We start from the raw sequence: 16135 nt of genomic DNA on the forward strand, positions 1-16135 counted from the left end.
ACTTGAAAGTTCATTAAAAAATTAGAATAATTTCATTAGACTTAATTAAAAATCTTGTGGCAGTACTTTTTGTGAGAATAGTGTGAATACATTTTTTCCTTATGTTTGATAAATTAGTTTATCTTAATAAAGAATGATCAATTTCATTAAGCGTGTGAATACATTTTTTCCTTATGTTTGATAAATTGGTTTATCTTAATAAAGAATGATCAATTTCATTAAGCAAATTGTTCCTAGGTTGTGAATGACTATAATAATATTGATCTTGCATTTGAAATTAGTAATATAAAAATTTAATTATGTGGAGAGTCACCTTTTTTCCTCCTAAGATGAGGGGAGGATGGCCTTTTTTTTCCTCCAATGAATATTAGTCAAATTACTCCAAATCTCTCTAACCCTTCCCAAATCCAGCATTTGTTCTAATATCTATTCATATGCGCACTCTTTTTTAGGCTATGGAAGCCTCATGAAATTGGTACACTCTTTTTAGAATCTCCATGCACGGAATGCACCATTGTTTGGATATGGTTGTTCCTCATTGGTTGGAAGTCTCATGAACTAGTTTCACCTTTTTTTAACAATATTATTTATCTAATGAATTGACTACATGAGGTATGCAGATATCTTGTCTTTTATAATCTTGTGTTGTTATGTTGTTTTAGTATCGATGAGATTGTTTGGAAACACCTAAATTATAACAATAAGCTAGGTGTGTGTAAGATTGTGACCATTAAGAATGTATGTTAGAAATAGATTTGACGCGACAACACGACTCGGACCCGACTCAAAAAATCCGTGAGAATTCGACCCGTTGATTATTTGGGTCGGGTTCGGGTTTACCCGATTCGGGTTTGACCGAACCAGTCTCGCCGACCCAAATTGACATATCCCTGGATGTTAAAAATTGAGCCGATACGTCAACACGACCCGAACTCGACCCAAATTGACATATCCCTAGATTTGACCCGAATATTTTTTGACTTGGGTTCAGGTTAGAGAATTCGACCCCTCTTTATTATTCGGGTCGATTTCAGGTTAACTTGATTCGGGTCTGGTTATTTTCGGTCAGACCCGAACTGACCCACCAACCCGAATTGACACCCCTATCGTTTGTACTGCTTTTATTATTTGAAGACAAGGCTGTCAAAAATTAAAATTTAGATTACTTGAACATATAGAATGTAGAGCAAAAGATCCACCGATATATTGCAAGGTTGATTTGAACGTAGGATGGAAATATGGTCAGATCAAAGGATAAGTTGGCTAGAATTTGTGAAGGAAAGGTGTGCATAAGCTAGAGCTAATACGAGGGACTTCGTGAGAAATAATACTTGCTTTAATTAGAGTTTAACTAGAGTTAATACCATATGCATAGTATGCAACTCTAGATATTTAAATAAATGTATGAGAAGGGTTCATGAAGTGATCCCAATTAATGGGAATAAAGTTGATGATAATGATGATGGTGTATGATCTTTGTGGCTCATGCTTAAATTGTCAATAGTAGTCATTTCCTTCATTGTCTTCTATGCTATTGTAAATGTTCAATAATGGTTATTCCTTCATTATAAATGTTCAATAATGGTTTTTCCTTCATTATTAATATATTTTGAATTAATATATATATTTTAGATGCTTATAGTTTTATTTAGCTGAATACATGTTTTCAGTTTTTCAATATATATATTTTAGATGCTTATAGTTTTATTTAGACTGAATTGACTTCTTTTGTCATTTAGGCTGGTCTAGTTAGAGAAAAGTCATTTGGGACTACGAAGGACCGGATGTTATATATTGAGCAATGTGCAAACTCCAGAGCTGTGACAATATTCATTCGAGGAGGTATGCAAGCATTTTCAATTTTATTTGCATGACTGTTTGTTGTGTATGTGGTATTTGTCTTATCTTATCTGTATCATATTCCTCAACATTTTTATTAATTTTAAGTGCTGCTATATTCAGCAGACTTGTGCATTTGCGCCCTATACATACCCAGATGTATGCATGTAATGTATGTATGTATGTGTGCGTGTGTATGTGTGTATATATATATGTGTGTGTGTGTGTGTGTAATTTGTAATAGATATATATAGACACGCAAAGTATACTGTTAAATGTTTTATGCGTCACTGAGTTTGTGACTATTGCTCTGCTTAACATTATTGCTACTCATAACACCGTTTTTTGTGAGAATATAGTGCTACAATCACATCAGAAGTTCGGTGGTTGGATTCTGTATTTATGTCAAAATTCATAAATTTCTTCCAACTTCTTATGACTTGTCTCGGAGCACATCAAATAATGTGGAAGATGGGATGAATTTTAGTAGGCCATGTAGAAAGTCCTTTCTTCAATATATTTTACCTCTAACATGAAACTTAAATAATGTGGATGGTAAGATGAATTATAAAAGCCCGTTTAGAAACTCCCTTTCTCGAATATATTTTACCTTTAAAAAAATCTGCTTATGTCATAAGAAACCCATATAAAATCTTGGTTATTTGAACCATGCAAAAAATCACATCTTATGTGTGATCATTCTAGCTCATTGCAGTTTGTGAAAACTTCCAATGGGATAAATCTTAGTCATTTGAGTTCTGTAAAATCCATGTCTTATCATGGAGTTGTGATAGCTTATTGTGGTTTCTTTGAACTAAGACGAAAGCTTAAATGTAGTGTACTTTTAAGTAGGAATTGATTGGAATGCTTGGCATGTGTAATAAATTTAAATATAAATAGAAATACAAAAGCTGCAAAAAAAAAAAAGGAAAAAAAAACCCCTCAAATTTATCATTTGTATTCTAATATTTATCATCAGTATTCTCATACTGGCATGAAAGCATATCATTATATTCTGCTTCAAAATTTTTCCCTATTATAAATCATGGTTATTTTACCTCGTTGTTGTTGAAACATATCGTTATATCCTGCTTCATTTTTTTCCTTTCATATATCAGGGTCGTTTTATATTTTTGATGTGAAATAAAGTTCTTAGATTGCAATTATAAAATTAATCTTTTTCCGATGCATGCAAAGTTCACTGGCAACCTTTGCATTAAATTTTGGAATTTTGCAAGTCAATGCTACAAATATCTGAATTTTTTTTATGCAATCAAAATTGTCTATTGTTAAATAAATTACTGATGTTTTTCTTGGCTTGATTCTGCCATCTAAAATGGAATTTATGGTTTGTGTGATGCATGCCTACTATCAACTATCTGGTAAAATGGAGATTATACTATCTTTGAAGATTAGAAAATTACAGGGTATGGAATGTGAATAAAATTGTTAAATTCAAGAGATATATTAGACATCCTTAATGAATTATAAGCATAATCTTAGGTTTCAAGTCTTGTTTAAAATTGCAAAATTTGAGGCATGCATTAGCACAAATAAGACGAAGAGCGCATTGAGGGGCATTCCTTGAATAACTCGGGCTAGGATTACACCTATTTGGTGAGGCGTATGCCTCCATGTTTGGTGTGCGTCTTATTTGCTATTTTTTTTTCCTTTATGAGATGGTTCGATTTTGAACCAAAGCCGAAACCAAGAAATTAGGTTGAGGATGGCACTTTGTAAGTTATGATGCTAATATATTATTTTTGATTTTTTATTTTCACTACCCAATTTTTAAAATATGACTATTACGCCTCATAATGTCTCTAGACTTATGGCTCGCCTTATGAACATAAAAAACCCCAATATTCAATTGCTCAATTTTAAGCATTAGTTCAAGATAAGCACCTTTATAAGAAAATATAGTTTTTATTAGATTTGATAAAAAATAAATTATAAAGGCAATCTATTTTAGTTTTCCTAAAATTTATATTTGTAATTGAAAGTTTGTGGTTTCACTGTATTCTAGTGTTTGATATGAAATAGTAAAAAATTTGCATTATAAAAAGTCGTAAAAGTTGATATTTTATTTAATACAAACACTGGGATACACTCTTGAGATTGATTGGACTTTCTAAATGAATTATCAGTTTAATCTTTGGTTTCAAGAACCTATATAAAAAAGTTATAGTTTTTCATTAGATTTGATGAAAGAATATATTATTTAGGCAATGTCTCAGTGTTTTCTTAAATTTAATATTAGTAATCTAAAACTTATGGTTGTAGTAAACTCTAAGTTTTTTTGAGGAAGTATTTAGATTGCGTTATAATAAGTTATAAAACTTTTTATTATATATAGTACAAGCATTAGGATTATATATAGACCGAGACAACTATTTTGGTGGATGTTATAATAGATTTTCTGTGAGAAATAGCTGCCAGTCATGTTTTTTTTTTTGGATTTTTATTTAAAGAAATGTTGATAAGTTTAAGCTATATATGCACGAACTATGCTTCAGGTGCCTTAGAAGATTAATATGTTTAAAAAATTGATAATAATTATTCTGTCTTATTTTGATTTTTTTAACTAGTTTTTTGATTAATTTCTATGTAAGTGCCAACTGCCAATACAAAAACAATTGATAATAGTTAATGTGAATTATTTTGATTTTTTACCTAGTGGTTTTGATCAATCTCTATATGCCAATACGAAAGCTGATAACATCTAAAAAAAATTATAAAAAATAAATATGGTGGATGGGACGAGAGATCATAATAATCATTATAATTAACTCAAACTTTCTGTATGTGGCAAGCTTAAAATATGAAAATAATAGGTATATTGAATCTGAAGAGATATCATTGTCATCGTTATTGCCGTTAGCTCTAACCCATTTATTTGAGGCCTTGTTATTTAACCTATTCTTTATAAATCTTATTGAATAACTATTATCTATTTTCACTCAGGTCTACCATTCTTCCTATTTTTAATAACATTAATACTTTCTAGTCTTCTAATAGAAGTCCATTTAAAAATGTTTAATTTTCAATAGATTTTATTTCAACCATATCTCTAATATAATTAGCTTATTTTTGTCAATATTAATTTTATCTACTTATTTAATTGTTATATTTTCTATGTTTCATTTTACATGACTACATGAAGTTTCCTTAAAATTATTTTATCTTCAATATATGCTGTTCTAACCATTTCTTTAATATATCTCTTCCTTTTTTTCTTCATAGTATTATTATTATTTTTATTTTTTTAATAATGAGCACTAAAAGGCTCCAAAAGCTTCTAATTTGGTGAACCGGGTCTACTTGGGAGACCTAATTTAGTTATTAATAGATGAGGGAGGCTTGTAGAGAGGCTCTTCATAGTATTATTATAATTAACTCAAACTTTCTGTATGTGGCAAGCTTAAAATATGAAAAATAATAGGTATATTGAATCTGAAGAGATATCATTGTCATCGTCACTGCCGTTAGCTCTAACCGATTTATTTGAGGCCTTGTTATTTAACCTATTCTTTATAAATCTTATTGAATAACTATTATCTATTTTCACTCAGGTCTACCATTCTTCCTATTTTTAATAACATTAATACTTTCTAGTCTTCTAATAGAAGTCCATTTAAAAATGCTTAATTTTCAATAGATGTTATTTCAACCATGTCTCTAATATAATTAGCTTATTTTTGTCAATATTAATTTTATCTACTTATTTAATTGTTATATTTCTATGTTTCATTTTACATGACTCTACCATGAAGTTTCCTTAAAATTATTTTATCTTCAATATATGTTGTTCTAACCATTTCTTTAATATAACTCTTCCTTTTTTTCTTCATAGTATTATTATACATCTATCTTAACATTATCGTTTCTAGCATACTTAATTGTTATGTTAAACTTTTTTAGGTCTAAACCATCTAAAGCTTTTTTTTTCATTATCTTATCTTTAATGGATGCTACCCTTGATGGCCCTTATAAGAGAATCATTTTTCAAATGATCTTTTGTAGTTTTGCTAGATATCCATCTCAATTTTTTTATTTTGATGAATGACTCCTTACTACTCAACTCATGCATTTATGCAACATAACTTTTGTATAATCACAAGTTTTAAATAGTAGTTTATATATATTTTTTTTCATATAATACTTATGAGACATTTATTCATTTTAACCAATTGGCCTTAATTATGGTACTTTCATTCTCTTCTACATATCAAAACTCATGGAATGACATGGTTGGGAAATTACACAATTTTGCCTAATGTAATTTGTTTCTTTTAGCTGCTTCTCTTCAAATTTTATTATATTTCTAAGATTTATCTCTAGACAAATATTTCTCTATTTTTTATAGACCGATACTTTTGATTTGGATTTAGTTACGCCGATGCCTAGCCTAAGGGCGATTTAGTCTTTTATTATTATTATTGTTCGGTATAAATAGACTTATTATGTTTAGGGTTGGGTTTTATTCATGAGATTAAATTGTGAGCCCTAGGCTCTTAGGGTTTTGGGAGAGATTTCTTACCTCTTGAGTTGTAGGATTTTGGTGAGATTGCCTGCCTCTCGAAATGTAGGTACTTATTTTTTATATTCTTGTTGATTTGTTTGAATTATTGAGTAAAATATTTGTGTTTGTCCTAATTTCTGTGATAAAGCGTGTCAGGTTAAGGAAAACCATGATGAAATCGTAGCTTACGGAGACTTGAAACTTGAGCCTTTTAGCTTGCGGGGAAGGCCACAAAGGAATCACACTTTTCGTCTTCCGTGAAGACCGACAAATCGATGAAATTGCGGTGTACCGAGATTCGTAATTCTCCTCTCTTGTGTCCACGTCGTCTACCCAATACAGTCGCGATCAGAGCTACCTGAAAAGGCAATGATTGGGAAGCGGCGTATAGAGACCCGAACCTCCCATTTTCCTCTTCCTCCCATGCTGTCTACTCGATAGAGTCTTGATTCAAGCTACTTGGGAAGGCAACGACCGTGAAGTGGCGTACAGAGATGTAAAACTCCTGACTTTCTTCTATTCCGGTTTCATAACTCCCATCTATCTCTTGTTCTAGCTCTTCCTAAGTGCAGCAGCCGCGATTCCAAGCTAGTTGGGAAGACGAGACCTCAACTAATAGACAATCGCTATTGGAGCTACCTGGGAAGCCATCATCAGATTGGAATGATCTTGGATCACAAACTTGCTGAATACTCGCTCGATTTGTCTCATCTAGAAGTAGATGATGGATTTCAACATATAAAAATTGTCTTTTGTGATAAAAAAATTCTAAGAAGAATGACAACCAAGAAAGTAGATGATTTGAAGGAGAAATTAGAGAAAGAGATTAGCCAACTTAGATCTGGGATGGAAGAAAGATTCACCAATATAGCTGATAGGCTTTCTTCTATGGAGAACTAAATGTAGGACCAATTTGAGAGTATGTGGAAAATTTGAGAGATGATAAAGAGGCTCATTGAGATGCTAATCGACGTCTCAATTTGCAAAACCCGAAGGAAATGAGATCGAACAGGAGGAAAATATCCACCATCACGAACCCTCTCTCAGGGCTTTGATTGAGGGTGAAGTAGAGATTTCTGATGGCGACGGTTTGGTCCAAACATGGAGAAGAGATCATGCAAGAGGTATGGGGGAGCACAAAAAAGAAAGGAGAGAAGCAGGGAAGGGATATGACTTTGATCGAAGGAGACAGTTTTACCCTTGATATAGGGTGGGAAATAGTGGAAGGAGAGGAAGTTGGGATGTAGTTGATAGTGTTAGGATGTTGAAGATGCCGATCTTTGAGGGGGAAGACATATATGGGTGGGTGTATCGGGTGGAGCGATACTTCATAGTGAATTGGTTAGATGGGGAGGAGAAGCTCATTTTGGTAGGATTGTGTTTGGAGGGGAAACCCTAGCTTGATTTAAGTGGAGGGAGGCTAGATATTTGATTCGTTCATGGGATGAATTTAAGGATTGTTTGCTGGAACATTTTTGAGCCAATCGTGAAGGAGACTTAGGGAATGTTTGGGGCAGCTTAAAAGTGCAGGGCGTTTTGAAAACACTGCCTTTCCCTGTTTGGTTCGAAAGTTTTGTCGGCGTTTTAAAAACAGCGGATTTATTTTCTTAATAAACGCGGCGTGTTAGTTCGGGATTCTTTACTCTGCTGCCCTCGATCTCGGAAGAAGGCACGAACAGACAAATTTCTGATAGAAGTGGTGCGCAAGGATGAAGATGGGAGTTTTGGTGGTCTATGCAAGCCGCGATCCCGTCGTTCCCTTCCCTGGCCGCGATCCACGATCCCGTTGTTCTTTTCCATTCTCTAGAGCTCAGTTAGTTCGCTTTCAAACCTGCAAAACATGTTGATTTTGAACTTCTTTGACCGAGTTTAGCCAGGATTAAAACTATTCATGGCAGTCTCAGTGACGCATTCTTCTATCTTCACCAGATCTTCTGTCTCCCGCTCCACTGCTTCTCTTCGTAGAAGTTAGAAGGCAAATATCTTTATTATAACTTTCTGATTCTCTTATTGTCAAAACCGAGTTCTTTGATAAAAAAAAACCAAACATAGTAAGAGTAGATTGGCAGCTGAAAGAATCTTTTGTAGTTGAGTTCTTTTTGGCATATATTTGTTTCACTGCGCTTTTCCATTGCATTATAGATCAACTTTGAGCTCGTTTACTCTCCATAAAGAGTAAATTTGTTATTACTCTTCTTGCTGATGAAAACTTTCAAGTGTAATTAAACAGTGGTCTCAATTGGGAGCTATTACTGTGAGCTTGATGAGAAATTCTAAACAGTTCAGATTAGATGTTGCATTTTTGGTTTAATGGAGTTATAGTACTTGATGGAAAAGACTAGTATTTAACAAATTGAACTGCCATGCATTGTATGAAATATTGTCTCAGTAGTTTTTGCTTGTTTTGTAATTCATTGGAATTTGATCAATTATGCAGCAATTTTGTTTGGATATTTGAATTCATGGGGATGCTATTTTTGGATTTGTGCATGTTAAATTTTGTTTCAAATATATGCGTATGCGTCCTATTGAAGCCATAATGAGAAGCGATTTGCAGCCGAAGAATTAATTTGATTAAGCACATATTTAAAATAAATTCTTTATAATAAAGCACCGAAGTATATGGATCAAGAACTTAAAAAGAATGGATTTTGAGATCTATTTTCAACAAATTTTATTGTCTAGACAACGTGTTTTGATGAAATAAACTGACCATACAAAAAACACTTGGATTTGAGTCTCAATGAATTTAAAATCATACATAGACTCAGAAGAAAATTGAAAACTTTTTAAGATCATTTAAGTAGTCAAACATATAACAATTTTTGTCTGTTTATGGTTGAAATGGGCTTCTTGATTGCGTGAATAGTACGATTCCGATTTTATACAACTATGAGCGCAATAATATGTTTAAATGTTAAAAAAATGCGAAATGATCAATCAACCATCTGATGGAGCATTCAAGTCTTTTTAGAACGGTCCATAGTATCTCCTCCACAAGTATATGTGTAGGTTCTATTTTTACACGTGTGGATTTTGAACCAAAATTTTTATGCTATATGTAGAGGATTTTAATGCATTTCCTATTGTTTCCCACTGAATGACATCATTGCTAGACGTTGGCTCCTACTGATGCTAGACATTCACCAACTAAAGATCAATTATTGTCTGACTTCGACATTTACCATTACTCTTCATTGGTCATGGGTTGGCATCTGATGTCGTATTGTTATGAAATGTTATTTTTTGGTTCTCAACTATTAGATGTGTAGCTGTTAAAGTTTTAGTGTAGACTACAACACTACGCTTGTCTGAATGATCTTATATCTACAAATTGCTGCAAATCAGCTGTTTTTCAAATGCACAAACCAAACAGCTAAATAGCTTATTCAAAATAGGGACAAAATGATCATTTATCCAGATTTAGCTATTTTCCAAACGCAGAAACCAAACAGTCAGACAGTTTATCTGGATCAGCTGCTTATCAGCAAATTATCAGGATAAACAGCTTATCTGGATAAGTTGCAACTTTCTCAAACAGACCCTTACACTAGCAATTCTATGTTTTGACTCGGGAGGGGTCGATCATGGAATATATGAAAAGATTTGAACTATTGTCTGGACGACTGTGAGGGATTTGTGAAGCATTATTGAAGGAGAATTTTATGAAGGGTTTAAAGCTCTATATTTAGGCAGCACTTCAACCATTGAGACTGTGGGAATTGAGGGGGATGATGAAGCTAGCCCAAATGGTGGAGGACAAGAACTAGATGGAGAAGGCTAGCAGGAGCAACACAGATGGAGTGTTGTACCGAACGACTACAACCACGACAATATCAAAAGCTCAAACAGTGAAAATCCAGACGGAGGCTGCACAGGACATAAATAATTGGCCACAATTGGGAGCGACACTTAAATGTTTTACGAAGACAATTTCTGTTGAAGCGAGCCAAGGGATTATGATTTCAATGTGATGAGAAGTTTAACCCTAGTCAATCAATTAAGAGGTAGAGGATGATGAAATTGAGACAACTATAGTTGAGGAACACTTATATTTTTCACCTTGAGGACATTGTATCTTTTGGGGGGATAATATTGTTATGCTAGTGCATAGCCTAAGGGCAATTTTGTCTTTTATATGCGTAAGGGTAATTTAGTCTTTTATTATTATTATTGTTGGTTACAAATAAGCTTATTATGTTTAGGGTTGAGTTTTATGCATGAGATTGGATTGAGAGTCTTGGGTTTAGGGTTTGGGAGAGATTTCTTATCTCTCGAATTGTAGGAATTGGGAGAGATCGCTTAACTCTCGAATTGTAGGTGCTTATTTTTTGTATTCTTGTTGTGTTGTTTGGATTATTGAAGAAAACATTTGTGTTTGGGGGAAAGCCGTACTGATTTTGACGTCAGATTGTATCAGATTTTTAGTTAGATCATAGATGATTGGTTTCAGTGCATGACATCCACTCATGCTAAGCTAGCTGGTGTCCTAGTATACTGAATCTAGTTGATGTGGTTGATACTCTTAATTCTGTGTAATTGGTTTTTATTGTTTAGGTAATAAAATGATGATCGAGGAAACAAAGCGCAGTCTCCATGATGCACTTTGTGTAGCAAGGAATCTCATTCGTAACAATTCCATTGTATATGGCGGTGGATCTGCTGAAATTTCTTGTTCGATTGCTGTTGATGCTGCTGCATATAGATATCCAGGAGTGGAGCAGGTGGTTAATTTATTCTTCAAGTTGCGTTTCTGCTTTGCTTTAATGGCTCATCTGACTTAGAAAGTTAGTTTCTTATCTTCTTCTTTTCCTTTTTATTTGTTGCAGTATGCAATTAGATCCTTTGCTGAAGCTCTAGATTTAATCCCAATGGCTCTTGCGGAGAACAGTGGCCTCCAACCTATAGAAACGGTGTCCGCGGTAAAATCTCAGCAAATTAAGGTATTAGTTTTTGGCTTTTCACTGTACATTACAGTTATTTTCCTATGAACTTTTTGGCTGTTTGGATGTGCATTTCAAATACAATATTCTGTAGTTTATTTTTATTGATTACTTAATTTTTAACAGAATTTTATTTCTCATTGTGTTTACTTTACAGTGATATTGTTATTCCCTAAATGTGGATTATTATGTCATAATGCCTATCGTCAGCCTTACCCAAGCCTGAGAATAGCTTCATAAATGTTTTCAAAATTTAAAGACATGTTTTGTGCTACTTTTCATATAAATATACACTTTCCGGTTATGTTTCCTTGTAATTTATATCAAACTCTTAGCCATTTAAAACTGTTAAGACTGTCAATTACTTGTTTATTTCCTTTCTAGTGTACTTCTACTTGACACACTGATGACTCTTATCCACTTCTTTTCTACTTTTAAATGAATATTTAACTTACCTGAATACAGTAATTTATGAGTAATTAATTTTCTGGATTATGTGTTCCACCTTTTCAATGTTCCTCCTCCCAAACGAACAAGGAAATGATCATCGGGAGTTTATCACAGAGGATTTAACCCGCCTAAAGTACGTTTATTCTCCATTTTTGCTGTCGAATTTTAGACTCGCGGCTATGTTATTATCTCTTGAACAAATAGCAGTGATTTTTTCCTTCTGTCCAGTTTATTGGTCCGGGATCTGCTGTATGGAAGTAGGATCTGGTAAACAGGCCTTCAGGCAAACCATTGTCACATAAGATTGATCGTAACAAAAGTGCGGGAAGCTTTTTAAATTTTTTTGCTTTTTTTTTTGTCCTTACTGTCACCAATGGTCACCATGTAAAGTTGGATGCAACTAATTTTCTTAAGCAATTTTGAATTGGTTTTGGTTGATCTGTTTTCCTTTCAAAGTTTTGGACAATCAGGGCTTATTTGTTTACTTTTAATTAAAAAAAATTATTTTAGAAGGTGATTGTTTTGGTTTTGCTCATATTATTTTAAGAGGAAATCACGACATTTTACTGTTTTGTAGAACCTATTTAACTCAAGTTGTTCAATGAAATTTTATATGTTTTATTGCATAATTGGATGAGATTTCAGTGGATACTAGTAAACACACTTACCGGATGGATACTAGCAATCTTAATTTTGAACTTTGTGCATTTTGGAGTTACCATGATTCACATTGGAGTTTGATTTGTGGTGTGGATTGTTTGTAAGAAGACATAAATTGATATTAAGCTTGTGCATAATTTTCATCATTTTCTGGCAATAAGAAAATACAATATTTGATCTTGATGTTATTTTAGACGATTTATGATATATTAACTCCATTATGTTTTGGCATTAAGAGCTTCAAGATAACGATATCGATCAAAAAATATGTTTCAACGACTACCCATCACTTTTACCATTTAGTGTGTTGGCTTGAATGGGCTATCATTTTGACCCATTTGGGTTGAGCGAGTCAATCAATTAAGCCCAAGTACGGAATCATCCACTTCTCAAATAGGTGGAGGCATGACTTGGTAATAATAAATATTTATGTTTATTCAATATCAGGAAAACAGCCAAACTATCACGCTGTCTGATTGCCTGCAAGCTCTAACCTCACTCTTGCTCACACAATTGCTCCATTCCAATGAGCTTTGCTTGGTTCCTTGTGCAATTTGGTTTATCCATCTAATATGCTATGCCCGCTCTCGCTCGTGCTGTTGATCTTTGTTCCGGGGAGCTCCTCTCACTCTTGGTAATGTGATTCATCCATCCCAACGAGCTCTCTCTTGCGTCAGCCATCTGATTTATCCATCCCAACGAGCTCTCTCTTGCGTCAGCCATCATGTATCCACCACTATCCATTATTATCACAGTCGTTTCCTTTGTTTAGTTTTCAAGTCAAAGTGGAGGGAAATCAACTAAAGTTGTGGAAAACATCTTTTATTTAATTCAAAATTAAAATTTTAGTTGTTTCTTTTATCTGAAGTTGAGTTTTGATAGTTGTTTGGCCTTCACATTTTATTTTTTATTTTCTAATCATTTTTTTGATGATTCATAATGGGGTGCTATTATTCTCTTTGGTCCAATGGGACATGCATGACTTGTGATTTTTTTAACTTTTTATCATAAATGACTTGTTTAAATTTTGAGTAAATTTTTATCTATATTCAACCTAATATTGAGGCTTCTTTCTAAATTTATGCTAAATATCTTCACCATCATTATTAGTCGTATCCCAATCATTTGGGGTTGGCTTTATTAATTCTTATTGTTCATTTGTTTTTCTCGAGTGTTTCTTGAATTAACTTATTTTGTGGAATCTATTTACATGATTTTTAATAATTTTACCCGTCCAATTTTCTTCTTTATTTTTTCAATATTAATTTTTTCAGGGTAACTTTTACTTATACCGTATTTAGGTACCTGAATGTCAGAGCCCATTCAAGAAATGAAAAAAGATTCTGACATGATAGTATGCTCGATAAAAATGGGTGATATCAACTACTTGGCATTAATTTTTGGTGGTATACTAATGAAAAGGAGGATTTTACTTTTACAACATTTGGTTGGGGGCTTTGGAAATGTTAAAGCTTGTAGTTATAATCCTCTGTGCGTGAAAGAGGAAATTAAGAAGGCTTTGAAGAGGAAAATTTGAAAGTTCAATTTAGTGAAATACCACTTGATAATACTGATGATCTTAAAGATTTTGCTATGATGATATATGATGATTTTTAAAATGCTCGGTAGTCCAAGCCATCTAAAAGATATGATACGTCAAAATCAAATGTCTCTAGTCAAATTTCAATAATTTTCATGCTTAAGGATCTAAATGCTAAAGTAGATTTCTTTATTATGCCAAGTTTTGTGAAGTGACAAAATAGTAGTATCTTACATCAAAATCAAATGTATGTAGTCAAATTTTAACAATTTCCAGTCTTAACGATCTAAATGCTAAAGAAGATATCTTCTTTACCCCAAATATTGTGAAGTAACAAAGGAGTAATATGCATAAAGGGATGTAGCTATTAGGTAGAATATGAGAGAATAATTCAAAATATTTTGCTGTTGGATGTGATGTATGGTGTTGATATTCCTTTCATTGTAAATAAAAGGTTTCCTGTTATTAGCGGAGATATTTTGGCAATTTAGTTTTGCCATGAACCAATTTGCTATTGTGAGGTTTGGGTTCCATACTTATAGAGGAGGTATGACACACACAACAACCATTGCAAAAACATATAGAAGATTTTCATAAATATAATTCTCTTATGGCTGATGGTTTCAAAATAATTGGTGAACTTCTTGGCAAATTGTCCCAGAGAAACCATATTTATAGAGTTAATGCTAGTGTTTTTTTCAAACCATGCAGTGGAGTTGAGAAGGGCAACTCCATCGGTCTTTGTGTGCAACAAAACATTTTTTAATCTTACATATTTTTTCAGTAGAACTAATAGTGAAGAAAAAAAAAATAGTTTTTTAAAAGCATGCATTGGAAAATGAGTAACACTGTTGATGAAAAAGATTAAGGTTCTGTTTGGCGCAGCTGCAGCTTCTCAGCTAAGGCCGTTTTGACAGCCCTAGGTGCATTTACATACATAACACAATTCTCATAGTATTTACATATTTATCACCAAAACATTCATATTTACATTGATACCACTCAAATCTTGAACACCATATCGAAAAATATCACCATTCTTTTTAACAGTTAAATATACTTTCATGCATAAATTTATGACAGTAAAATGTTGTGTGTGTAAATATCAATCTTTGGGTATCAGATATGTAAATGCATAAGTATTGTATGGTATGCATGTAAATTTCCCAAATAAAAAATAGTAACTCATTAAATGAAAAAAAAACAAAAAAAAAAACATATTTTCTTAAGCTTTTACTTCGCATCAGCGCCAACAATCACAAAACACTTTTCAAACTAAGGCTCTGTTTGGCGCAGCTGCAGCTGTGCTGCCCCAGGAAACTGCTGCGGGGAAGCTAACTGTCTGTTTGGTGCAACTGCGTGAAAACAACTGCAGAACAGCTGTTTTCTAAAAAATTATCATTCTGTCCTTGTTTGATAAAATTGTTTAAAAGAAGATTGTAAGAGTGACATTTTTAAAACTCCATAAGCAAAATAAACATGTAACAAATGTAATTGTTAGGTAATTAATTAATTATTGTTATGTAATAAACTTTAATATTTTACCTAAATCCCATTATACAATAACTTTTTCTCGGTTAATCAATTTGTTCATTTATTGCATCGACTGTTTTTTTTTTATCAGGTAGCTCTTTTATTTATTTTTCTTTCTTCATTTTTATTTGTTGAGAAAGCTTATTTTTATCAGCAATTCGTTTTTTATGATGTCAAGAACCAAGAGCACTCACCAGCCCTTCTCTGCTCCCAAATAGACCTTCTCACATGAACCATTAGTTAAACAGGAAAATGATAATGCACAAAAAACTCCAACAATTAAGGAGTGTTTGGGAAACGAAGAAGTACAACAGCAAATTATGCAGAAAAAATTAGGGGGGAAATACCGATCAGGAGTCCACACGATAGTTGAAGAGGAGCAGAGGCGTTGCAGGGGGAGGAGCGTGGGGAGGAGCGGCGAGAGGCTTCACGGTAGGAGCGGTGTGAGGAGTGTCGGGGGGCTTGGAGGCTTCACGGGAGGACCGGGGGAGGAAGCAGAGGCGTGCTAGGGCATAAAAATCGCAGAGCAGGTTTCGGGAACGAAAGGGTGCTGCGGCTTTGAGCGGGGCAGTGGGGGAAATGTTAATTGCGAACGCGCGACCGCGATCCCGCGGCCCGCCTTCCGCATACTTTAGGGGCGACAGGCCG

General features: G+C 33.5%; 1 protein-coding gene across 1 annotated transcript in view; it reads left to right on the forward strand.

The window, feature by feature from the left end:
• Nucleotides 1-16135, forward strand: part of LOC110032874 (T-complex protein 1 subunit epsilon) — a 39135-nt gene that overhangs the window by 17047 nt on the left and 5953 nt on the right. Inside the window, exons 6-8 of the mRNA XM_020736648.1 lie at nucleotides 1740-1842; nucleotides 10919-11085; nucleotides 11191-11304. Of these exons, the coding sequence (XP_020592307.1) occupies nucleotides 1740-1842; nucleotides 10919-11085; nucleotides 11191-11304 (384 nt within the window). The remainder of the gene's footprint in view (nucleotides 1-1739; nucleotides 1843-10918; nucleotides 11086-11190; nucleotides 11305-16135) is intronic.

The sequence above is a fragment of the Phalaenopsis equestris genome, unplaced genomic scaffold (assembly GCF_001263595.1).
Source record: "Phalaenopsis equestris unplaced genomic scaffold, ASM126359v1 Scaffold001044, whole genome shotgun sequence".
Taxonomy (NCBI): domain Eukaryota; kingdom Viridiplantae; phylum Streptophyta; class Magnoliopsida; order Asparagales; family Orchidaceae; genus Phalaenopsis; species Phalaenopsis equestris.